The following is a 17,474-nucleotide window of genomic DNA, read 5'->3' as shown; positions in this document are numbered from 1 at the left end:
GGGGAGATGATCAGCACCAGGAACGTGAAACAGGGCCTTGGGGACACGGCGGGACACCCAGGGGCAGAGGCAGGTCCTTGGGTGCACCTGGCACGTTCCCCTCCCTGGGTATTTATAATGCAATCACACCCAGGGATGCACAGCTAAAATTGGAACGTTATACGGGCAAAGTATCCCCCAAATCCCCCCCGTCTTATAAAAAGGAGCTGCTGCTGCTCTGATTAGACCGAGGCTCCCCGGGCCGTCTCCCGTTGCAGTATTTAAAAGCTCTGCCCTAATCGCCTGCGTGCCCATCTCATTCACTTAATTTCTCCTCGGCCTTCGGGGCCTCTTCTGCTTCTCAGGTGTCAGGACCTGAAATTTGGCAATCCAGGGCTTGCCAGCCCTGTGTGCGCGCAGAGGAGCCGGCCTCCATGACTGGCAGCTCCTTTGGGGAGGATTTCTCCTTGTCAGCAGAGCGCCACGGACGCTCTGGAGGCACCCAGCACCCCCCTGCAGAGCCCTAATGTGGGGCTGGGGTGCTGATAACCCCCCCCACAGCCACCCCAGCCCTCATCCTGCCTCTCTCCTGCCTGGGTTTTTGTTCCAGTGGTGCCCCCGCATGAGAAGGGGTCGCTTTCAAAGGAGGGAAACTGAGGCACGGTGATGATTGAGCTACCGTGCCTCAGTTTCCCTCCTACAAAAGCAACCCCAGAGGGGCTCTGAGCCAAACCCAGGGTCCCCACAGCCCAGCTCCACCACCCCAACCCTACAGAGCTGCTGGGGCAGCGCTTCCAGCCTCTCCATGGAGGACCACAAGCGGCCTCATCTTTTTGGGGGGGCCTCCTGATGGAGGCAGGGCTCCCCAGGGACCAAGCTGCCACTCGCCCACCTCTGCCCAGCTTTAAACTTCCCCTGGGGAGCAGAATGATCCCGCGGCCACCAGCATCACCAAGACCTCCAGAGGCCGGGATGCCTCCTCCTGTCTGCAATTTAACTGCCCTGTGCTCGGAGCCTCTGCTTCGGGAGAGGGGCTCCTGACGGGTGCGAAACGCTCCCTGACAGATGTCCAAATCTCTCTGAAATCAAAGAAGGTCAGAGCAGCTTAGGTGTCACCGCAGCAGCGGGTGCTGCCTCAAAGGGCTTCTCCTCCCCCCGTGAGAGGTTTCCCGGCTGGTTCTGTACTCCTGGGGGGCACGGCAAGCCCCCAGCCACACCAAACCCTTGTTCCTCCAGACCCTGAGCATCCCATGCGCACCCAGCCACCAGCCTGGTCTTGCAGCTCCCCATTGACCCAGCTCAACGGAGTTTCCCCTAAAAATCTATTATTTTTAATTTTATTATTGATCGCGGTCCAAGCTAATATATTGATTTGGGGACAACAGTCCCCTCATCTCCCGTGAGTCACAGCAACCCAACCTCATCCCTCCAGCCCCAGCAGACAACTCCATGCAGCCGGTTCTTCATCTTAAGGTCAGTTTTATGCTCCTGTATCATAGTCCATAACCCCAGGTCTCTCCCTCTTTTTTAATAGCACCATAAACATGGGCTGCAAAAGGCTGTAAAGCGGTGACAAACGTTGGGTAAGATTTAAAATCCATGCATTAAATACCCGAAATAAGTGCTGTTTTATAGGCGGCACAGGACTTGCCTCCCTTCTGAAGTGCATTGGTGCGGGCGAAAGGGAAGTGAGAGAGCAAAGCTGTGCCTGGCTAGGACGTGTAATTCCACGCACTCCAGACATTTTGCAGCCACTGACCACCCAGTTCAGCCCCACACAGTTCACAGTCCCACCACCAACGATTTCACCACCCAAGACTGAGCCCAGATGCATTTGCATCGGGGCAGGGCTGGTGCTGCTCCAAGGACGCCGCATCCCTGGCACCAGTTACACTGATGCCGCAACCCAAATTCATTTCAGCCCCTTGGGGACCCACAGCTGAACACCTCAGGGCTGGTTTTGCCCTGTCCTTAGGATGCACAGAGCGATAACCCAGCTACCAAGGAGCAGAAAGTTTTTAAGCATTTCCAGACTCACCTAAGGCTGTGAGCAGAAAGCATTGAAGCGTGCCCCCAGCGACCGGGGCAGCTTGGAGGGCTCACCTCTGCCTCACCCAGCAAAAATAACCCAGGGTTAAAGGCGTGCAGGGCACTTCTCTCACCCCAATCTCAGCTCTGGGCATCCACCTACCACCAAGCCTAATTTACAACTCAATTCCCAACGCCTTGATCTACCCGCACACGACAGCCAGGGGTTAAATCGCCCTGCTCCATGACCCCACTCCCAGGGGGCTGCCACCACACCTCAGAGCAAGCCAACCCCAGATGTACTGATTTGGGATTTAATGATGGGTGAAATGTATGGAGATGAACGGCTGGAGCAGGCAGTGTTACATCCCTCATCCTCTGTACCCCGTTGTGCTGGCTGCTGCCATTGATTCCCCTAGGAAAACCTCTCATCCTTGCACCCACAGCTGGGGGTCACAGCCTCAGTTGTCCCTCTTTGGGGACACCGTCGGCTGATCTGCGCAGCCAGTGCCAGGTTTTGAAGCAGCCCCGTGCTGGGACATGCTCCCAAACGGGAACCAAACTCTTCCAAAAACATCAGTTCCCACCCAGGCACTGGAAAGCGGGGTCCGTGCTAACACACAGCAGTCGCTTTGCGTGCGTGGGCACATGTGCACATACCTCGGGATGCCAGGACACACCAAGGTGCAGGCAGGGCTGGATTTCTCCTGCTGAGCAGCTCACAGTAAAGAGCAGTCGCCGTCCCCCAGCAGGCAGGAGCAGGGGAATCAAAGGCAGTGCCAGCAGGCACCTGCAACGCGCTGACACATTTATGCGCCCCCAGCCTGTCGTTGAGGAGCTGGAGCCCAGGGGACATGGCAGAGATGTTGCACCACCCACCCCTCATGCTGGGGCCCCCTAAAACCTCCAAAATAGCTGGGTTTTAGTACACAGGACAGGCCTTGCGTGCAGAAAAGCAACTCCATGGGTTGAGGAAAGGCACTGAATATTTAAGGCCAGGCTGAAATACTGACAGGAGCATGGATTCAATGGGCATTTGGTCCATTGTCTCTGCTCTGATACTGAGTGGTTGAGGACTGCTCTCACCAAGCTCTCCCCAGCAGAAAACACAGCCTAGACAGAAATTCGTGTTGATGAAACCCAAGTGCCTGCCCAGGTTTATCCCCAGGGGCCCCCATCCAGCACCCAAGCACCCACCACCCTGGCAGGCAGCATCGGGCCCCTTCCTGCATTTACCGCATCCCACGGCTGTTTTCTGTTCTGCTGGGCCTGAACACGACCAACCCCACACACGGCCAGAACCTCAACCCCAATAAAACTGCATCTACCACAGATTTGGAGCACATCAACAGTGCTGAAGACCTACTCCATCTAGTAATGCCAAACCAGGACAGCCTTAACCAGAAGTTTGAGTGAATTTGCTAAGAATAAGAGATTAGAAAAATGGTAATCTTGTTTGAGTTCACATAATTTCATAACTTTGAATCTGCTTCCTTTATTTGTGCACGATGGCACATAATATTGAATAAAAGCAACAGAAATAGAACAATTAGCATGAAAGTCACCAGCAGCAGCTGTCACAAAACCCAGCTAACCCGCCACCCCAAGCAACAGCCTTTTTGCAATGGCCTTGCTCATATTTGCAAAGATCTGCAGAAAAGCCAGAAAAACACTCTCACCCCAGCAGGGCTGAAATCACTCCATCTTATTTCTACCTCTGTTCATGCTTTCCTACTTAAAACCATCCTTGCAGCTCGGAGCACGCCCCCATTAAAATAGGTTTGAGTGCACGAAGTCGCCAGCAGTGGGATCAGGCTTGGAGCCCCGCTCTCCCCCTGCGACCTCTCTGCTCCTGGTGCAGCTTTTGCCAGGAGCACCAAGGGACTCCCGGCTGCTCCATCAAAGCTCAGGGCAAGGCAGCGATCCCTGCTGTCCTGCCCCGGTGGCACGAGCTCTTACCTGGATGAAGCTGGAGCTCGGCCGCCCGCAGTCCAGCCTCTGCCGTGTGCTTGGGCAGCGCAGCCGCCCCTACGCCGCCGGCAGAGCCTCCAACTCCTGGCTCAGGTTTCAAGGAGCACTTCAAGCGCGGTTCGATCGCCACTAAATCAGCCCTCATCAGCAGCCTCCGCACCAGAGCCCGGGCGAATATTGGGAGCTCGGCACTCGCTTCTCAGCAAGTTTTTGCCGGAGCCCCGAGCGTCACGCGGGGGAGCCTCCTGCCAGTTGGTGCCTGCTGTGACCGTAGGAGTTACCTTGAGCCAAGAGCGGGGCGAGGGCACCTGACATCAGCTCTGCTCATGAGTGAGGAAATGGGGAAGCTTCCTCGAAGGTCAGACCCAGAAAATGCCCCGGGTGGCTTCGCAGAGGGGTGCCAGGCTCAGGGGGAAGGATGCGAGGGCAGCCAGCCCTAGGGCCATGGGGTCCTGCCTGCTGGGAGGATGGAGATGTCCCAGAGCTGCAGGGACAGCAGGAGATGCTCTGGTGTCCTGGGCTAAGATGGAGCAGCTGCAGGCAGACCACAGATTTCAGAGAGCCCTGTCTGTGCCCGCCTTGTGCTCAGCATTTCATAACACCACGTAAAACCAGCCCCCCCGCCCTCCCCACAGCCCCAGCATATGTTCTGCTAATGCTGGGGCGAGGCACGTTTTGGGATCAGCACGTAAACCATCGCTCCTCAAAGCGAGGATTACTTTGAGCCCAGGGCTGGCTGAGGGCACAGGGAGCGGAGCAGGCGGGGGCTCCCCCACCGACCACCACCACATTGCGGTCTGAGCCCCCCCCCCCCCCGCAGGGTGACCAGGCTGCCTCCCACCCCAACGGCCTCTGCCCCATTCCCATGCACTGAAGGGCACAGGACATCCCGCAGCACCACCAGCACGCGGAGGACAACACGGCTGTGCCCGTCCTCTCATTTGCACATCAGCATCATTAACTCGGCGCGTTCCCTGAGTCAGCGCATCTCAAACGAGGACAGTCACAGCCCGAACCGAGGGGACACCGGGCAGGCAAGAACACGTCTGTTCTGCAGCAGCATCACAGCAGCACCCACCAGTCCCAGGAAACAAAACACTAAGAATACATCTGATTTTCTACGCAAGGATCCTGCAATCCTTTAGCTTTGTGCTCTGTGTCTGTAGCAAGGGGGTTAATCAGCATCACCAGGGACAGAAAGGGAAGAGCAGCGGGGTAACAAGGTACAAGATGCAGCAGCAGTAGGGCAGGGAAAGCACATGGGGCTGATTCTTTTTAAAACAAATGACTTGCTCTCCACATCCAGTGAGCACGTGGCTCTTGTGAATGCAGCACCTTGACTGGGTTACAGGCAGGGGACCACGGGGCTCACCCGCGCTTGCTGCAGGTCACGGAGGTGACCCACCCTGTGCTTCCATCAGCAGAGGAAAAAAAAAAGTAAACGCACACCGAGAGCCTGACATTTTGTCCCCAGGGGTTTAGCTGTAACTGTTAGCACAGCGTAAGAGAGCAGCAGGAGAGGAAAGATTGAGGAGAGCGCGATTCATCATCCCACCCGGCTGCTGCTCTCCTGGCTGAGGAATTCCTTCAAGATCACAAAATCCTTCAGGTTTCTTGCGACCGGCACAGACTAGGGCAGAGCCACAGGAGCTGAGGGTCCCGCTCTCAGAGAAGCCCCCACACCAGCAAGGCCATGCACACTGCGGTGGTTTTGGCACCCCGACACCCCAATGCCACCAGTGAGGCGGCACACCGTGCTTGGTGCCGTGGAGGACATCTACACCATAAATCATTTTTTGTCCTACTCCGCTCAAGTACGTGCTTGAATCGCAGGGGCTCGGCAAGTGTGTGAACCCTGCTGTGCTGGGGCTGCTGTCAAAGGTCCTTCTCCAGCCCCTGTCGCGCTTCCACCCAAAATTCCCAAGCCTTAATTTAGCAGACTGACTCAGCCCTCCCAGCAGGACACCAGGGGACGGAGCCGGATGGCCAAGCAGGACCCAAGGTCCCGGTCCCTCCAGGACAACCATGGCCCCCCAGCACCGCACCCCTGCAGGATGCCGAAACACAACAAGGGCAAAAAGCCACCTGAGGACCCAGACCAGCAGCTCCGGGGCTTGCAGCACCACAAAGCCGGCCAGCTGCGAGCAGGAGCAGCGCAGGGCACGGATAAGCTGTGTCACGCCAGGACAGGGCTAAAACACGTGGCTCAAGCAAGCTTTGGGGAGCAGGCAGCCGTGCCACCCCCTGCACGCAGGCCAGCACACCATCAATCACCTCCTGCCAAAAGAGCGATGCCCCGGTCCGGGGGGCTGGTAGACGACGGCTCCGGCTGCTCCCCGCCGCCACCGGGCTGTTTGCCTCTTAAAATAGAGCAGGGAGTGCAACCCGATGCAGCCGCGGCGCAAGTTTTGGCTGAGCCGCTCCTCACTGGCTCTTCCTAGTCTCTACATTTTTATTATTATTATTTTATTTTTTTTTCCCAAATCCCCCTGAAATCAAACCCAGGCACCGCTTGTGCAATAGCAGCATCTCCTCCGGGCACGGTGCCAGTGGGCACGCAGAGCCAGGAGCCACCGGGCAGCAACGCACGTGGCACAGCTTTGGCCACGCTTGGTCCCAAGAGCCCCCCGAGGCTCTGCTCCAGGACTAACCACCCAGCTCCTCCCTGACCCTCCCCAGAAGCTCATTATCTTGAAAAACTTTAGATAATGGCTATCCCAAGGGATGGGTCCGAGGCCGCAGCGCTGCCTTGCGCCCGCTCCCGCAGGGTCCAGGAGGACGCGACTTACCACATTTGAAGGACTCGGGACGAGATTATCACATTAAACTTTAAAAGTCTCTGCTCAGGAAGAGCAGCAGCTAATGCTGCTCACTCAGCGGAGCCGAACCCAGATTGTTACCGCTATTTTTTGTGCCGGAGCCACTTAAAGAAGCAAAGCAAAGCTCGGAGGCCTCGAATTACAGCAAACACAGCGACCCATGGGCTGAGCCCGTCCTGCTGGGCTTGTGCCCCCTCTCGCCTGCACTTAGGTTGCAATATTTTGGGGGCAGAAACTGGCTTTTAGGCATGTTTGTGTATAACTGCTAACACGGGAGCTCTCCAGTTTAAGTCTGAGCTCCTGCAGGCTCCTGTAACACAAGCTGAATTAATTATTTCATAGTGCTAAGTAAGTGACATTTGAAATCCAGCCATTGCGGTGGTATCAAGTAAAGATATCTGCAAGGGGATCCATTTAAATCCACGCAGTGTTTTGAGTCACCCCATCAAAGTAAGCCCGGTGCTTTATTAGACCAAAAGTCACCAGACACCCAACCTTCTGGGGGCGGCTCCAGGGCACCCGTGGGGCGCTCAGCCTCGTGGGGCATGCAGCAAATAAGCCCAATGCTGCTGACCATGAGCCAGCCGTTAAAGCAATATTTATTCAAAAGTTAACAGTAGCACAAGACTTTGCACTGCTTCTTTCTTCTCCAAAGCTTTCATGACCCTGGATTGGGTGTTTTTTTAATCCCCAGGACAGGATTACAACACCAGTACCTCCCCACATCCCAGGTTTACACACACAAGAGCTTAAACTCAAGAGGGAGCAGCACCAAACACCACTAAAGCCAAAGCAAATTCCCCCCAGACCTGACCCCCAAAACAAAGGAGCACATCAGGACCTACCAGAGCTTCGTGGCAGGGGTCAAAGCAGACTCTACCTGGGGTACTAAATCCAGGAGCAGAGCACCCAACTTGCAAACCCCAAGGGCATCTCCCCTGCCCTTCTTATGGCCCTGGCCAACGCGACCCAGCTGGGGCTGCTGCGGTTACAGCCCCAACCCCAGCAACTGCAGCCACTGACGTGGGGATTGGGCACAGCCCAGGGAAGGAGAAATCACCGAGCACCTGCCAAAAATCCAAGCTGTTTTCAAACAGCTCTCCTGGATGTGTGCTAAAAGAGGTACCCCGGAGCTGCTGGGTTCTGACAAACGCCCAGTTTCCTTCCCCAAGTTCTTCTGTATCCTTCTGGGTAACTGCTAAAAATGAAGGTTTTGTCACAACGTAAGAAAACTGCTCTCATTAGCTTCCCTGAAAAAGTGCCTGGAAAGGTAAAGGCTGGGGTACCGCATCCTGCATCAGTCGCAGCATGCATAACAGAGTCCAGGCTTAATGGAGACGAGCATCAGTATAAAAGTACAAATTTGGGGAAAATCTGCATGCAAGCACATGTTTCAGCCCCATCAATTTCAGAGGGAACTAAACACTCCCTGAGTGCTTTCCCACCGTGACTGCTCTCCCGACCCTGTGAGAGCTGCCTGCCAAAAACATGAACTTCTGGAGAGAAAGGGCTGGGAGAGAAAGCCCGATTTTGGTTAAAGCAAAGCCCAAAGGGCCGCCCCACTGCTCATTTTCCTTGGCACCATCTGGCCCAGATCTGCAGTGTCGGTGATGACTCTGAAGTTTCCAAAGCTCCCGACTGCCAGGAAAAACTTGAAAAAGCCTCTTTAGCTCTCTAGATGACAAATGAAAAGAACCCCAAATTTATTGTTTTTTTTTTAGAATTTCGAGTGGGAGGAAGGAAAATGGGACGCCCCATGATTTTTTAATGCCGGCGGTTGGCAGTTCCGTATTTAATGTGACAGCATCCCTTTAAGAAAAACATGTTCACACACAGGAAAGAAAATAAATTGGCAAAGCAATTTGCTTTCAAGCCCGCCTGACAATTCCCCGCACAACCACTTTCCTTCAGCCTCGGTCAAGCCGCAGCGGCCAGCGCTTCACGCTGGGCAGCGTATAATCTAAGGGTTTAAGGATGCTTTGCTGGTTGACAAGCCCATCTGCTAATCCTGGAAGCGGTAATTTATCCCAGAGACAGTACAAAGAGATAGTGGAAGAAATAATTCGTGGTGCGTGAGACGGAGAGGAGACGCCTTGTCATGTTATCAGGCTGACAGCCCCCCAGCACAAACAGGGATGCTCGTTACGGAGCCTGAACCCGGCGTGATCAAAAGGGTTTCTTCATTCGGGGTAGGAAGGGAAAAAAAAAATTAAAAAGAGAGGAAGAAAGGCAAAGGAGAGCTAAATCAAAGTCTGTGCTTATTGTTTCTTATGAAGGAAACTTGTGAGGAATGCTTTCTGCGGGGCAATTAGTAGCTGGGAGCTGAGTGGGGTAGGGGCAGGACCCCGCAGGGCTCGCTGCTGTCACCCATGGGGGTCAGGGAGCACCGGCCCCATGCCCGGCTGTGGTCCTGGCTCGGTGGGAGCCCCGTGGTGATTTTGGGGTGCCAGGGCCCCGCAGCACCCCCTCGGTCACCATTTACCTGCGAGCACAGGTCAGCAGCGACCAGGAGCACGGGGCAATTCAACGACGGGGCTGCGTGTGGCTGTCGCTTCTAGCTAAAATTTGGGCAGCCTAAAAGGGGTTAAAGCTTTAAAAGCCCTTCAGCAAACGCTGAAACCAACATCTCTCTCTGTGCTGCACATTTTTGTCTTGGGGTCGGCAGTAGGGACGACCTGAAGCTGATGTGGGCATCCAGAGGGGCTTTTTCCCATGTGGGAGCTGGCGTTCAGGAGGCTCTCTCCTCCCATTCTTCCAATTAGCAGCCACCGGCTTCCATTTAATCGTGTCACAGCCTCTGAGAGCTCACCTTGCAGCCAGAAGGAGGGCAGGGGGACGAGCACGGTGCGCTGGCATCGCCCCCTGCCTCCGCGGCCCCCCTGCCTCCGTGCCCTGCCAGCCTCAGCCCCCCTCACGTGGGACATTTGCACTCCCGAGTCCTGATGTTACCTCCGTGTCTCCGACTGCATTTCTAGGACATCAGCCATCGGCAAATTAGGGCAGTGCAGCTGCTTCATCACGGCCTCTTTACAAAGCAGTTTTGCTCCAAAGGAGGCTGCAGACAGGGCTCTGCTCTCCGGCCAGGGCCAGGGCCACAGAAACCTCCCCGATTCAGGAGGCACGAGCAGGAGGAGCTGCGGCTGCCTCCCGCTTTGCGCCCGGCTCGAAGCACGTAACCAAAATGCAGGCAAATAAAAGCAATCCCCTGGGCAGTGCCTCCTGGCTGCTGGACAAACCGAATCAGCGATATTATTTTGAGGGGCTCGTCAAAACACATCCCAGAACTTATTTCAGTGCACTGGCGGGGCCAGGCAGGCTGCTCCATCACCCAAATTTCCCTCTGAGCAGGGGCCGTGTTCCTCCTCCCCTGCACCAGAAGAGAGGAACACCTTCATCGCCCTGGCTTCTTGCCTCGGCTCCTCTTAGCTTTCGGCACGGACTTGTCTTCGCACTACTGGAAAGCCATCACTGACAGGCAGGGAATGAAAGAGGACAGATGATAATTAATTGTCCACATCTTTCAGCGTCTCCTGGATATGGGCTAATGAAGTTATACATGACTCTCTGGCTAGAGGACAGAAGGAAAAGAATCGTAGAGCTGGGGTTTACTGTCAGCGATAAGCGTGGCCCGAATTACGCAGCTCCTCTCCGCACGCTGCTTTGGCTTTCTTTGGTTATTTCCAAACAAATGCAGCTCCTGGAAGCTGCTGTTGCTCACTCCCTTGGTTGTTACAGCAGCTCTGAAAGCTGCAGGAGCCCCCTCTGGGCACTGTGAGCATCCTTCGAGTAGGCAGAGGTCGCCGGTGTCAGGAGAGAAGCGTGCGTGCCCAATTAAATGGAGAAACCTTTGCTCCGAGAGGACCAGAAGGACGCGCGTGTCGGCTGGCAGGTGGCAGCTCCGATATTTATTTGGGCAGCACCATTGACGTTATTTAAGGACCTCTAGTGGGCCAGCTTTCCTGTTTAAAAGGAATTTGCAAATGGGTTCGTGAAAAGCCGCTTGTCTCCCTGCCATGGCAAACACGTGGCTGCAGGCAGCCGGCACCGAGCGCGCGTGTAGCCGTGCGCCGTACGCGCCACAGCGCTGGTTCTGCGGGGCGAGGGAGGCAGGGCAGGTCCATAACCTGTCACCCTCTCTGATGCCTCCAGATATTCACTTTGTTTGGGGTTTTCTGCAGGGCGATGGCTCCCTCCTGCACCCCAGAGCTGAGCGCGTGGGGGCCCAGCTCCTCCCTGCTCCACCGTGCAGCCACCTCCCGGCGCACATCACATCACCAGCACTGGTAACGGCGTCATCGCAGCAGCTGCCTTAGCATCACCCGGTGGGACACGATCCAGAGGGGCCAGCAGGGCTGGACACAGGGGTGGAGGCTCACAGGGAGCTCCGCTGCAGCACTGGGGGCTGGAAGGCTCCTCCTGCCGTTATCACCGCCCATCAGCGTGTTGCAGGGGGACACGCCGGCAAGGGGACTGGGCAGAGGCGCTGGCAAGGCCACATCCCAGGACATCAGGGTGCCAGACCCCACTGCCCACCCTTGCCAAGGGTCTGAGCATGTTCACGGGTGGGCAACGTGAGGAGGCAGCCAAGGCAGGGGTGTGCAAACTGCACCTGGGGCCAGGGAGCCCCAGAGATCCCCCCAGCCCCGGTGCACAATCCCAAATACAGCTGTGCACGGGGACGGGAGCAGGGCTCCCTATTTCACCCCCAGCACGAGCACCCTGCTGCTGCCTGATGATGCTGGCCAGCTGCCGGCTGAAATAAAGCACAGCTGGAGCAGCACCGAGATGCCCGCGGGCACGGCGATGCCCCGGCACCGACCGCGGCCACCCCAGGGCCCCCGGGGACGCAGGCGGAGGACGGAGGCCGGGCTCGGCGGAGGCTGGGCTGGGCTCTGCTGGCAGCTGGCGGGAGGTGGAGGCGTTGTTGTTATGAAAACATGCGAGGGCCGTGTCTGAAAACATTGCAAGGAGCCAGCTACATAAATAGGCCCTTTATGGCTCTTTCCTGCTCGAAGACAGGCCCTTTCACGAGCGCTTGGCTTCGGCACGGCGGGGTTGCTCGGCTAAAAGGGCTCTTCGTGCGGGGTGCGTGGGGGGAGGCAGGGAGGCTGGGCGAGGCGGGGAGGCCGAGCAGCAGCAGCGGAGAAGCAGAGCTGTGGCAGAGCCAGCCCAGGCGGCCAGCACGGCCCCCCCGGTGCCAGCACCCACCTGCATCGGTCCCTCTGCCTCTGCAGCTACCGACGAGGCCTGAGCCATAACCTCCATCACCTCGCCAGGACCTGAGCAGTCACCTCCATCGCCTCACCGGGATGCTCCGAGACAAATCATGCTGTGGTCCCCAGGCACCCAGACCAGAGGGTGAGCAAGGAACGGGGCTTTCCGCAGAGCCATGGCAGGGAACGGTGCTGGGGGCCTGTTTTCCAGCCCCAATTCGTCCCTTTCGCGCTATTTCCAGGTCAGGTGCATGAGAAAGCGGCATGACGAATCCAGGCTCTCCAGGCAGAATTTCTGCTGGAAGGACTCGAGGCTTTCCCCCCGAGGAGCGGGAGGCTGGGACGCAGTGGAGGCGCAGAGCACCTGCCACTCCGCAGCACTTCCACCGGTATTAATCAACGGTTTTATTAGAGAGCCACCGCTAATTGAGCACCTCCAGTGATCCATCTGGTGCCAGCAGCCGCGCGTGCAGCAGCAGCACTTTGGTTTTTTCGGCCACAGCAATTTAACGCGCTCACGATCCAGTTTGTGCCCCCTCAGCACCAAACCCCACACCGGTTTAGGGTAGTGGGTGACTAAAGCAGCGGGCAAGCGAGCGATCAGTGACTCCGCGGATCATTTTGCTCATCTCACGGCTTTTTTTAGCCCCCCCATGGACAGACTTCCCGTTGCAAACCCCGGCGAGGCGCAGCCGCTGCTCCCAGCCTCTCCAGCTGTATCCTGCCCCGTGTCCTGCTCCCATCCCAATGCCATCCCCTGGAAGTCACTGCTCCCACCTTGGCCACTTCCCAGGCTCCCCCTCGCTGGCCATGACCTTGGAAAGGTGCCTGGGGCACAGCAGGACGATGCTGGGGATAAAAGGTGATGGAGGATGAGCGTGGAGTGATGCCAGGGCTGCCCCGGGCTCGGCTGCATTTGCAGGCTGCCCGGGTGGTGCCGAGGCAGTTTTTCAAGGCAAATATTCGTTTCACATGGTCCGCCCTTGGAAAACAGGCTCCTCCAAAAGAGAGCGGAGAGCACTGCCAAAGGCTTTGCGGTGTTTTTCTTTTCCACAATCCTCCCTTTTATTTTATATGACGCAGAGGGCAGCGGGACAGCCCCAGTCCCGGGCAGGACGGGGCAGCCCAGGAGGTCGGTGTCACGCCGGAGCTGCCCCGCGGTGACTTTTATCGAGAGCGCAGCGCTAAGCTCTTGTCTTAGCAGTAACCCAGGGCTGCAAACACCAGGTGCTTGAATTAGCAAGCTGCTGGAGCTGGGATTCTGCTACCAAACAGCCTAAAGCCAAGGGTGAGCACGGTGCAGGGACAACCTTTGGCGGTGCCCCGTGCAGCAGCGATGCCCGAGCGGAGCCGTGCCCGGCGCTGGGATTTGGGCTGCTCCCTAAAGCGGCTCCATTTTCACTTTCCCTTAAATGATTTCCCAGCTGCTTCCCCATTTGAACCGATAATGGGACTTCGCTATCTATCTGGTTTCGAGGGTTGCTTGCCTTGTTCAAGCTGAAGAAAATCAATTCCCCTCTCACTCGAGGCTTTGCGAGACAGATGAACTGAAAATCTCGCCTGCCTGAGCAAAATATTTATTCAGTCTGCGAACAGATTTACTTTTGAACTTTCTATAAATACAGCCGAGGGCACTCATTTAATCCCTTACCAGAAGACCTAATTTTATTTGTTTTATGTTTCTTAAAAAAAAACTCGCTTTTCCAGCGCCTCGTCAGCATGTGGAAAAGGGCAGAGGAGCTGACACCCTTCTCGGCAACGGGAGCGGGACCGTGGGGTGCCCGAGCGTGGTCCCACAGTGGGACGGAGCTGGTGATGCCTGGAGGGGGGTGATCACAGCCAAGGCCTGCGCCCCCCCAGCTCCGCAGGGTTTGCTGCTATTTACTTATTTATTTACACCCGAGCAAAGCGGCTGCCGAGGGCTGGAGCAGGCAGAGAGAGGCCAAATCCTCCACAGAGGCTCCTTTGTCCCCTTCCCCGCTCGCTCGCGGGCGCACAACGCTTCCCTGTGCTCGGCCGCTCGGGAGGGACCCCCACAACCCAGCCCCTGTCCGTGCCCCCCCCCCCCGAACCCTGCGGCTCCGTCCTCCCCCTGCACACCAGGCAGCAGGGCTCAGCGGGACAGCCCGTGTCCCCCCGGGGGGATCACCCCACCTCTGGGACCCCTCTGCTCCATCCACAGCCCGAAACAGGCTCCGTGGGTGTAGCGATGGGCGATGCAGGCAGCGATGTGCCGCAAGCCTGAGCCTCTCCCCAGCCGCCTTCCCCCCCCTCCTTGGGATCACAGCTCGATCCCGTCCCTGAGCCCTGAGCACGCAGCATCCCTCATCCTCCCTGCCTGCTTTTCTCGTGGTGCTTAACAGCCAGGACCGCAGGGAAACCGGGCTCCTTGCAGCCAGCACGAGAAGAAAAAGCTCCTTTGGTCTGGGTGGCGGGGGGGGGGCGGTAGGAAATTGCCTCTCGGTGCCCACGAGGAGGAGGAAATTCCGCAGCCTGCCAACAGTTCCCAAGCGCCCACACCACCGCCTTCCTCGCCAAAGAGAGGGTTTGCCCGAACCTTTAGGAAGATAAACATTTGTAGGGATGAACTGAGCATCTTTTCCGCTGCTAAGGACCGGCAGGCAGGTGCTGGACCGCAGCTGGATGCTGGCAGCCCCCCCGGCTCTCCATGCTGTGCTCGCCGGTGCCGTGCCCGCGCCGAGCACTGCAGCAAGGCACCGGGCACACGAGCACCCTGGGGTGCAGGTGGCTGCCAGCTTCCTATAAATCCTCTTGACTCATCCCCTGCCTAAATACGAACTCATCCTGCCCCGGGAGTTTTCAGCCCAGAAACGTGTTGTGCCTCATGAGCATTAATGGAGCATCGCAAATAATCCACCCTCGGAGCTGGGCGCGCTCCCCTTGCGACCGGTGGGGGGCACGATCCCGGAGCCCCAGCTCCCCATTCCCTCCAGAAACACCAACCCCAATTATTGCAACGTTGCTCCCCCACCAAATCCCCTCTGTGGTTGCCCTGCTGTCACCACCCGGCGCGGATTCGAACAGCGGGGTCACGCCAGGTCCCTGCCCCGGCCCCACCACCTCCCACCCCGCACGCTGCCGAGAGCGAACCCACGCGGGGATGTGCCCAGCGAGCAGGTTGCTCCGTGTTTCCCCATAAAAAGCAGCCTGGCGCATCCCTACCTTGTGGAAGGGCTCCTCCAAAGGCACAGCATGCCGTACACCACGAGTGGCTCTCTAATTTGACACACTTATTAAATTGCTATTATGCCTGCTTGCTAATTACCTCCTCGGGAAAGCAGAGAGGACAGAAATTTGACATTGAGAGGTGAAAATCTGCAAACCTAGAAAAGTCAGGGCCAGGGAACAAGGCTGAAAATGGGGCTGCTGATGAGGTGTCCCCCAACCTGACAGCCACGTCCTGGAGCTGAAGCAGGACTGGCAGCCCCCCCTGGACTGGGAAGAGGCATGGTGACCCCAGGAGCCCCCATGAAGCCCCCAAATCACCCCAAAGTGCTTGTCCTGCGCACCGCGCCTCTCGCAGCAAAGATTAATCCGAGTACGATTTAATCCTTAAAGTCCTTTCATAATGATGCTCAGAAATAAGCCTGCAGAGTTCCTAATACTTCGTGAAAATTTGGAGTTGGGATATTTATAGGCTTCACCCTATAAATGCGATAAAGCGCACCCAGAAGTGGGCATTGGAGGGTTTTGCTCGGGGGGGGAGGACCTGATGCCGAGACCCCCAGGGCCTCAGACTGGTCATGCCCCACCCCTGCTTCCAGTGCATCCTCTGGCAGCCGCTGGCTCGGTAACAAGCTCCTCTTGTCGGGGCTCTTTTTTTTTTTTTTCCTCCTTCCCTCTCTATAAACACTTCAGGGTTCCTCAAAAGAAACTTCAGCCACACACCGCACAGTAAATCTTCTGTGCTGAAACGCTCGCAGCAGTTCAAAGGGATGCAAAGCAGCGGCGCTCCTGACCGAAATAAACAGCGCCCGTGTGCGTGCGCCTCTCCGCGCCATGTGCTGTGCTTCGGGAGACGGGAGGGGAACAGATGACAAACACCAACGGGAAAAGCGGCGCTTCAAATAAATAAATAAATGAATATTCGGGGGCCTCGATTCACTGGGAGCCTCGTCAAATCCAGCTCCGCCTGGGCTCAGGTTGTTTTCTCTCCCAGGTGAGCGAAAAACCTTCCTGCGGGCCCGGCGGGGAGGCTGCTCGGGGCTGGCGGCTCTTTGGCTGCTCCTGGTTTGTTTTCCAAGAGCGCAGCCCAAGGTCGTGGCACGGGGAGCATCACCAGCATCTCCTCTGGCAGGCTCGGCAGGACGAGGAGCTGCAAAGGTCCTCCAGAATCAATTCCCCTCCGTGGGTTATTTATAACCTGGCGGGGGATGAGACCTCGAGCTGGGCTGGCAAGCGTGTGGCCGAATCTCCTTGGGCTGGCGAGCGGGGCATGGGACAGCCCAGGCAAGGAGAGGCTTGGGGTTAGGAGGATGCTCGTGGGGTTGAAATTCCTTCCCGGAGAGGACAGCACGTCCCATCCCACGTACCTGTTGTGACGCCTCTGATCTGCCCTTTTTAGTTTTAAGCATTAATTCCTAGCTGCTGCTCCTACCACTCTTTTTTCTTTTCATCTTTGCGACTTGCAGATTAAATGAGGAGAGAGCAGGGGATGGTTCTGGTGATGTGCGAGGCAGCGGTACGAAGCCTTCAATTATTTCCTGTTAACACGGCTGAGTTCTCACCGAAGGTCCGTACCCGTGAATTAACGCCTGGGCTCGCAGGAAATACCGAAGCAGAGCCACGCAGGGAGCCAAATGCCAAAGCTCTACGCCACCTCAGGGGCCAGCAATTACACACATCTGCAGAAACCCCAAGGAAGACGTTTGGTGGGGGCCACCGGGAGACGTTTGCGTGCAGAACTTGAACCCCCGGCTCCCCCCAGCACGGTGCACGGGCTGATCCCCAGTGATGCGCCCTAATTCCAACCAGATTTCGTGCTCCCCCGCCAGCCCCCTCGACGTTGGGCTCGTGCTGCTGCTCAGATGTGGGTCGGGGGCTGCTGGAGCAGCACCGGGGCAGAAAACCCCCCAGGAAAAAGTTTCTGGGTGGGTAGCGAGTGCAGGGTGGCTGGGTGCTGGGAGCACCTGGAGGTGCTGAGCTGGAGCAGCAAGGGCTCAGCGCTGGAGCTCTGGGACGCGATGCACGAGCCAGATCCATCCCGTTTGCGGTCAGGGCTGGCAGCTGCTGGATAAGCTCCTCTGTGCGCTTCTCTCCTTGGAGAGGGAGCTGTTTGTTGACATGAGGCACCGGTTTTTGTCCAAACCCTGGAGAAGGGAGCCACCCCAAAGGCTGCTGGCACTAGGGCACGGTCCCCACCACAGGAAACGCTGCTGCCTGAAGAGCAATTGAAGTGTTTTAAGACCAGAAATCCCTCCGGGTGCTGGACCTCATCCACCAG

General features: G+C 57.1%; 1 protein-coding gene across 4 annotated transcripts in view; it reads right to left on the bottom strand.

Annotated features, from left to right (window-relative positions):
- ZNF385C (zinc finger protein 385C) overlaps positions 1 to 17,474 on the bottom strand; it is a 76,333-nt gene that overhangs the window by 53,310 nt on the left and 5,549 nt on the right. The window contains exon 1 of one of the 4 annotated variants that reach the window (XM_048053173.2): positions 7,643 to 7,793. The exons of 2 other annotated variants lie outside the window; for them this stretch is intronic. Coding sequence is in view for 1 of the 2 variants with exons in the window: in XM_048053171.2 (XP_047909128.2) it covers positions 3,967 to 4,123 (157 nt within the window). In the remaining variant the exon portion in view is untranslated. Of the gene's footprint in view, positions 1 to 3,966; positions 4,163 to 7,642; positions 7,794 to 17,474 lie in introns of those variants that run through there. One more of the 4 variants, XM_048053171.2, reaches the window with a different exon arrangement.

The sequence above is a fragment of the Anser cygnoides genome, chromosome 22, assembly GCF_040182565.1.
Source record: "Anser cygnoides isolate HZ-2024a breed goose chromosome 22, Taihu_goose_T2T_genome, whole genome shotgun sequence".
In the NCBI taxonomy this organism is placed as follows: Eukaryota; Metazoa; Chordata; class Aves; order Anseriformes; family Anatidae; genus Anser; species Anser cygnoides.
This window is presented reverse-complemented; position numbering and strand designations above follow the sequence as displayed.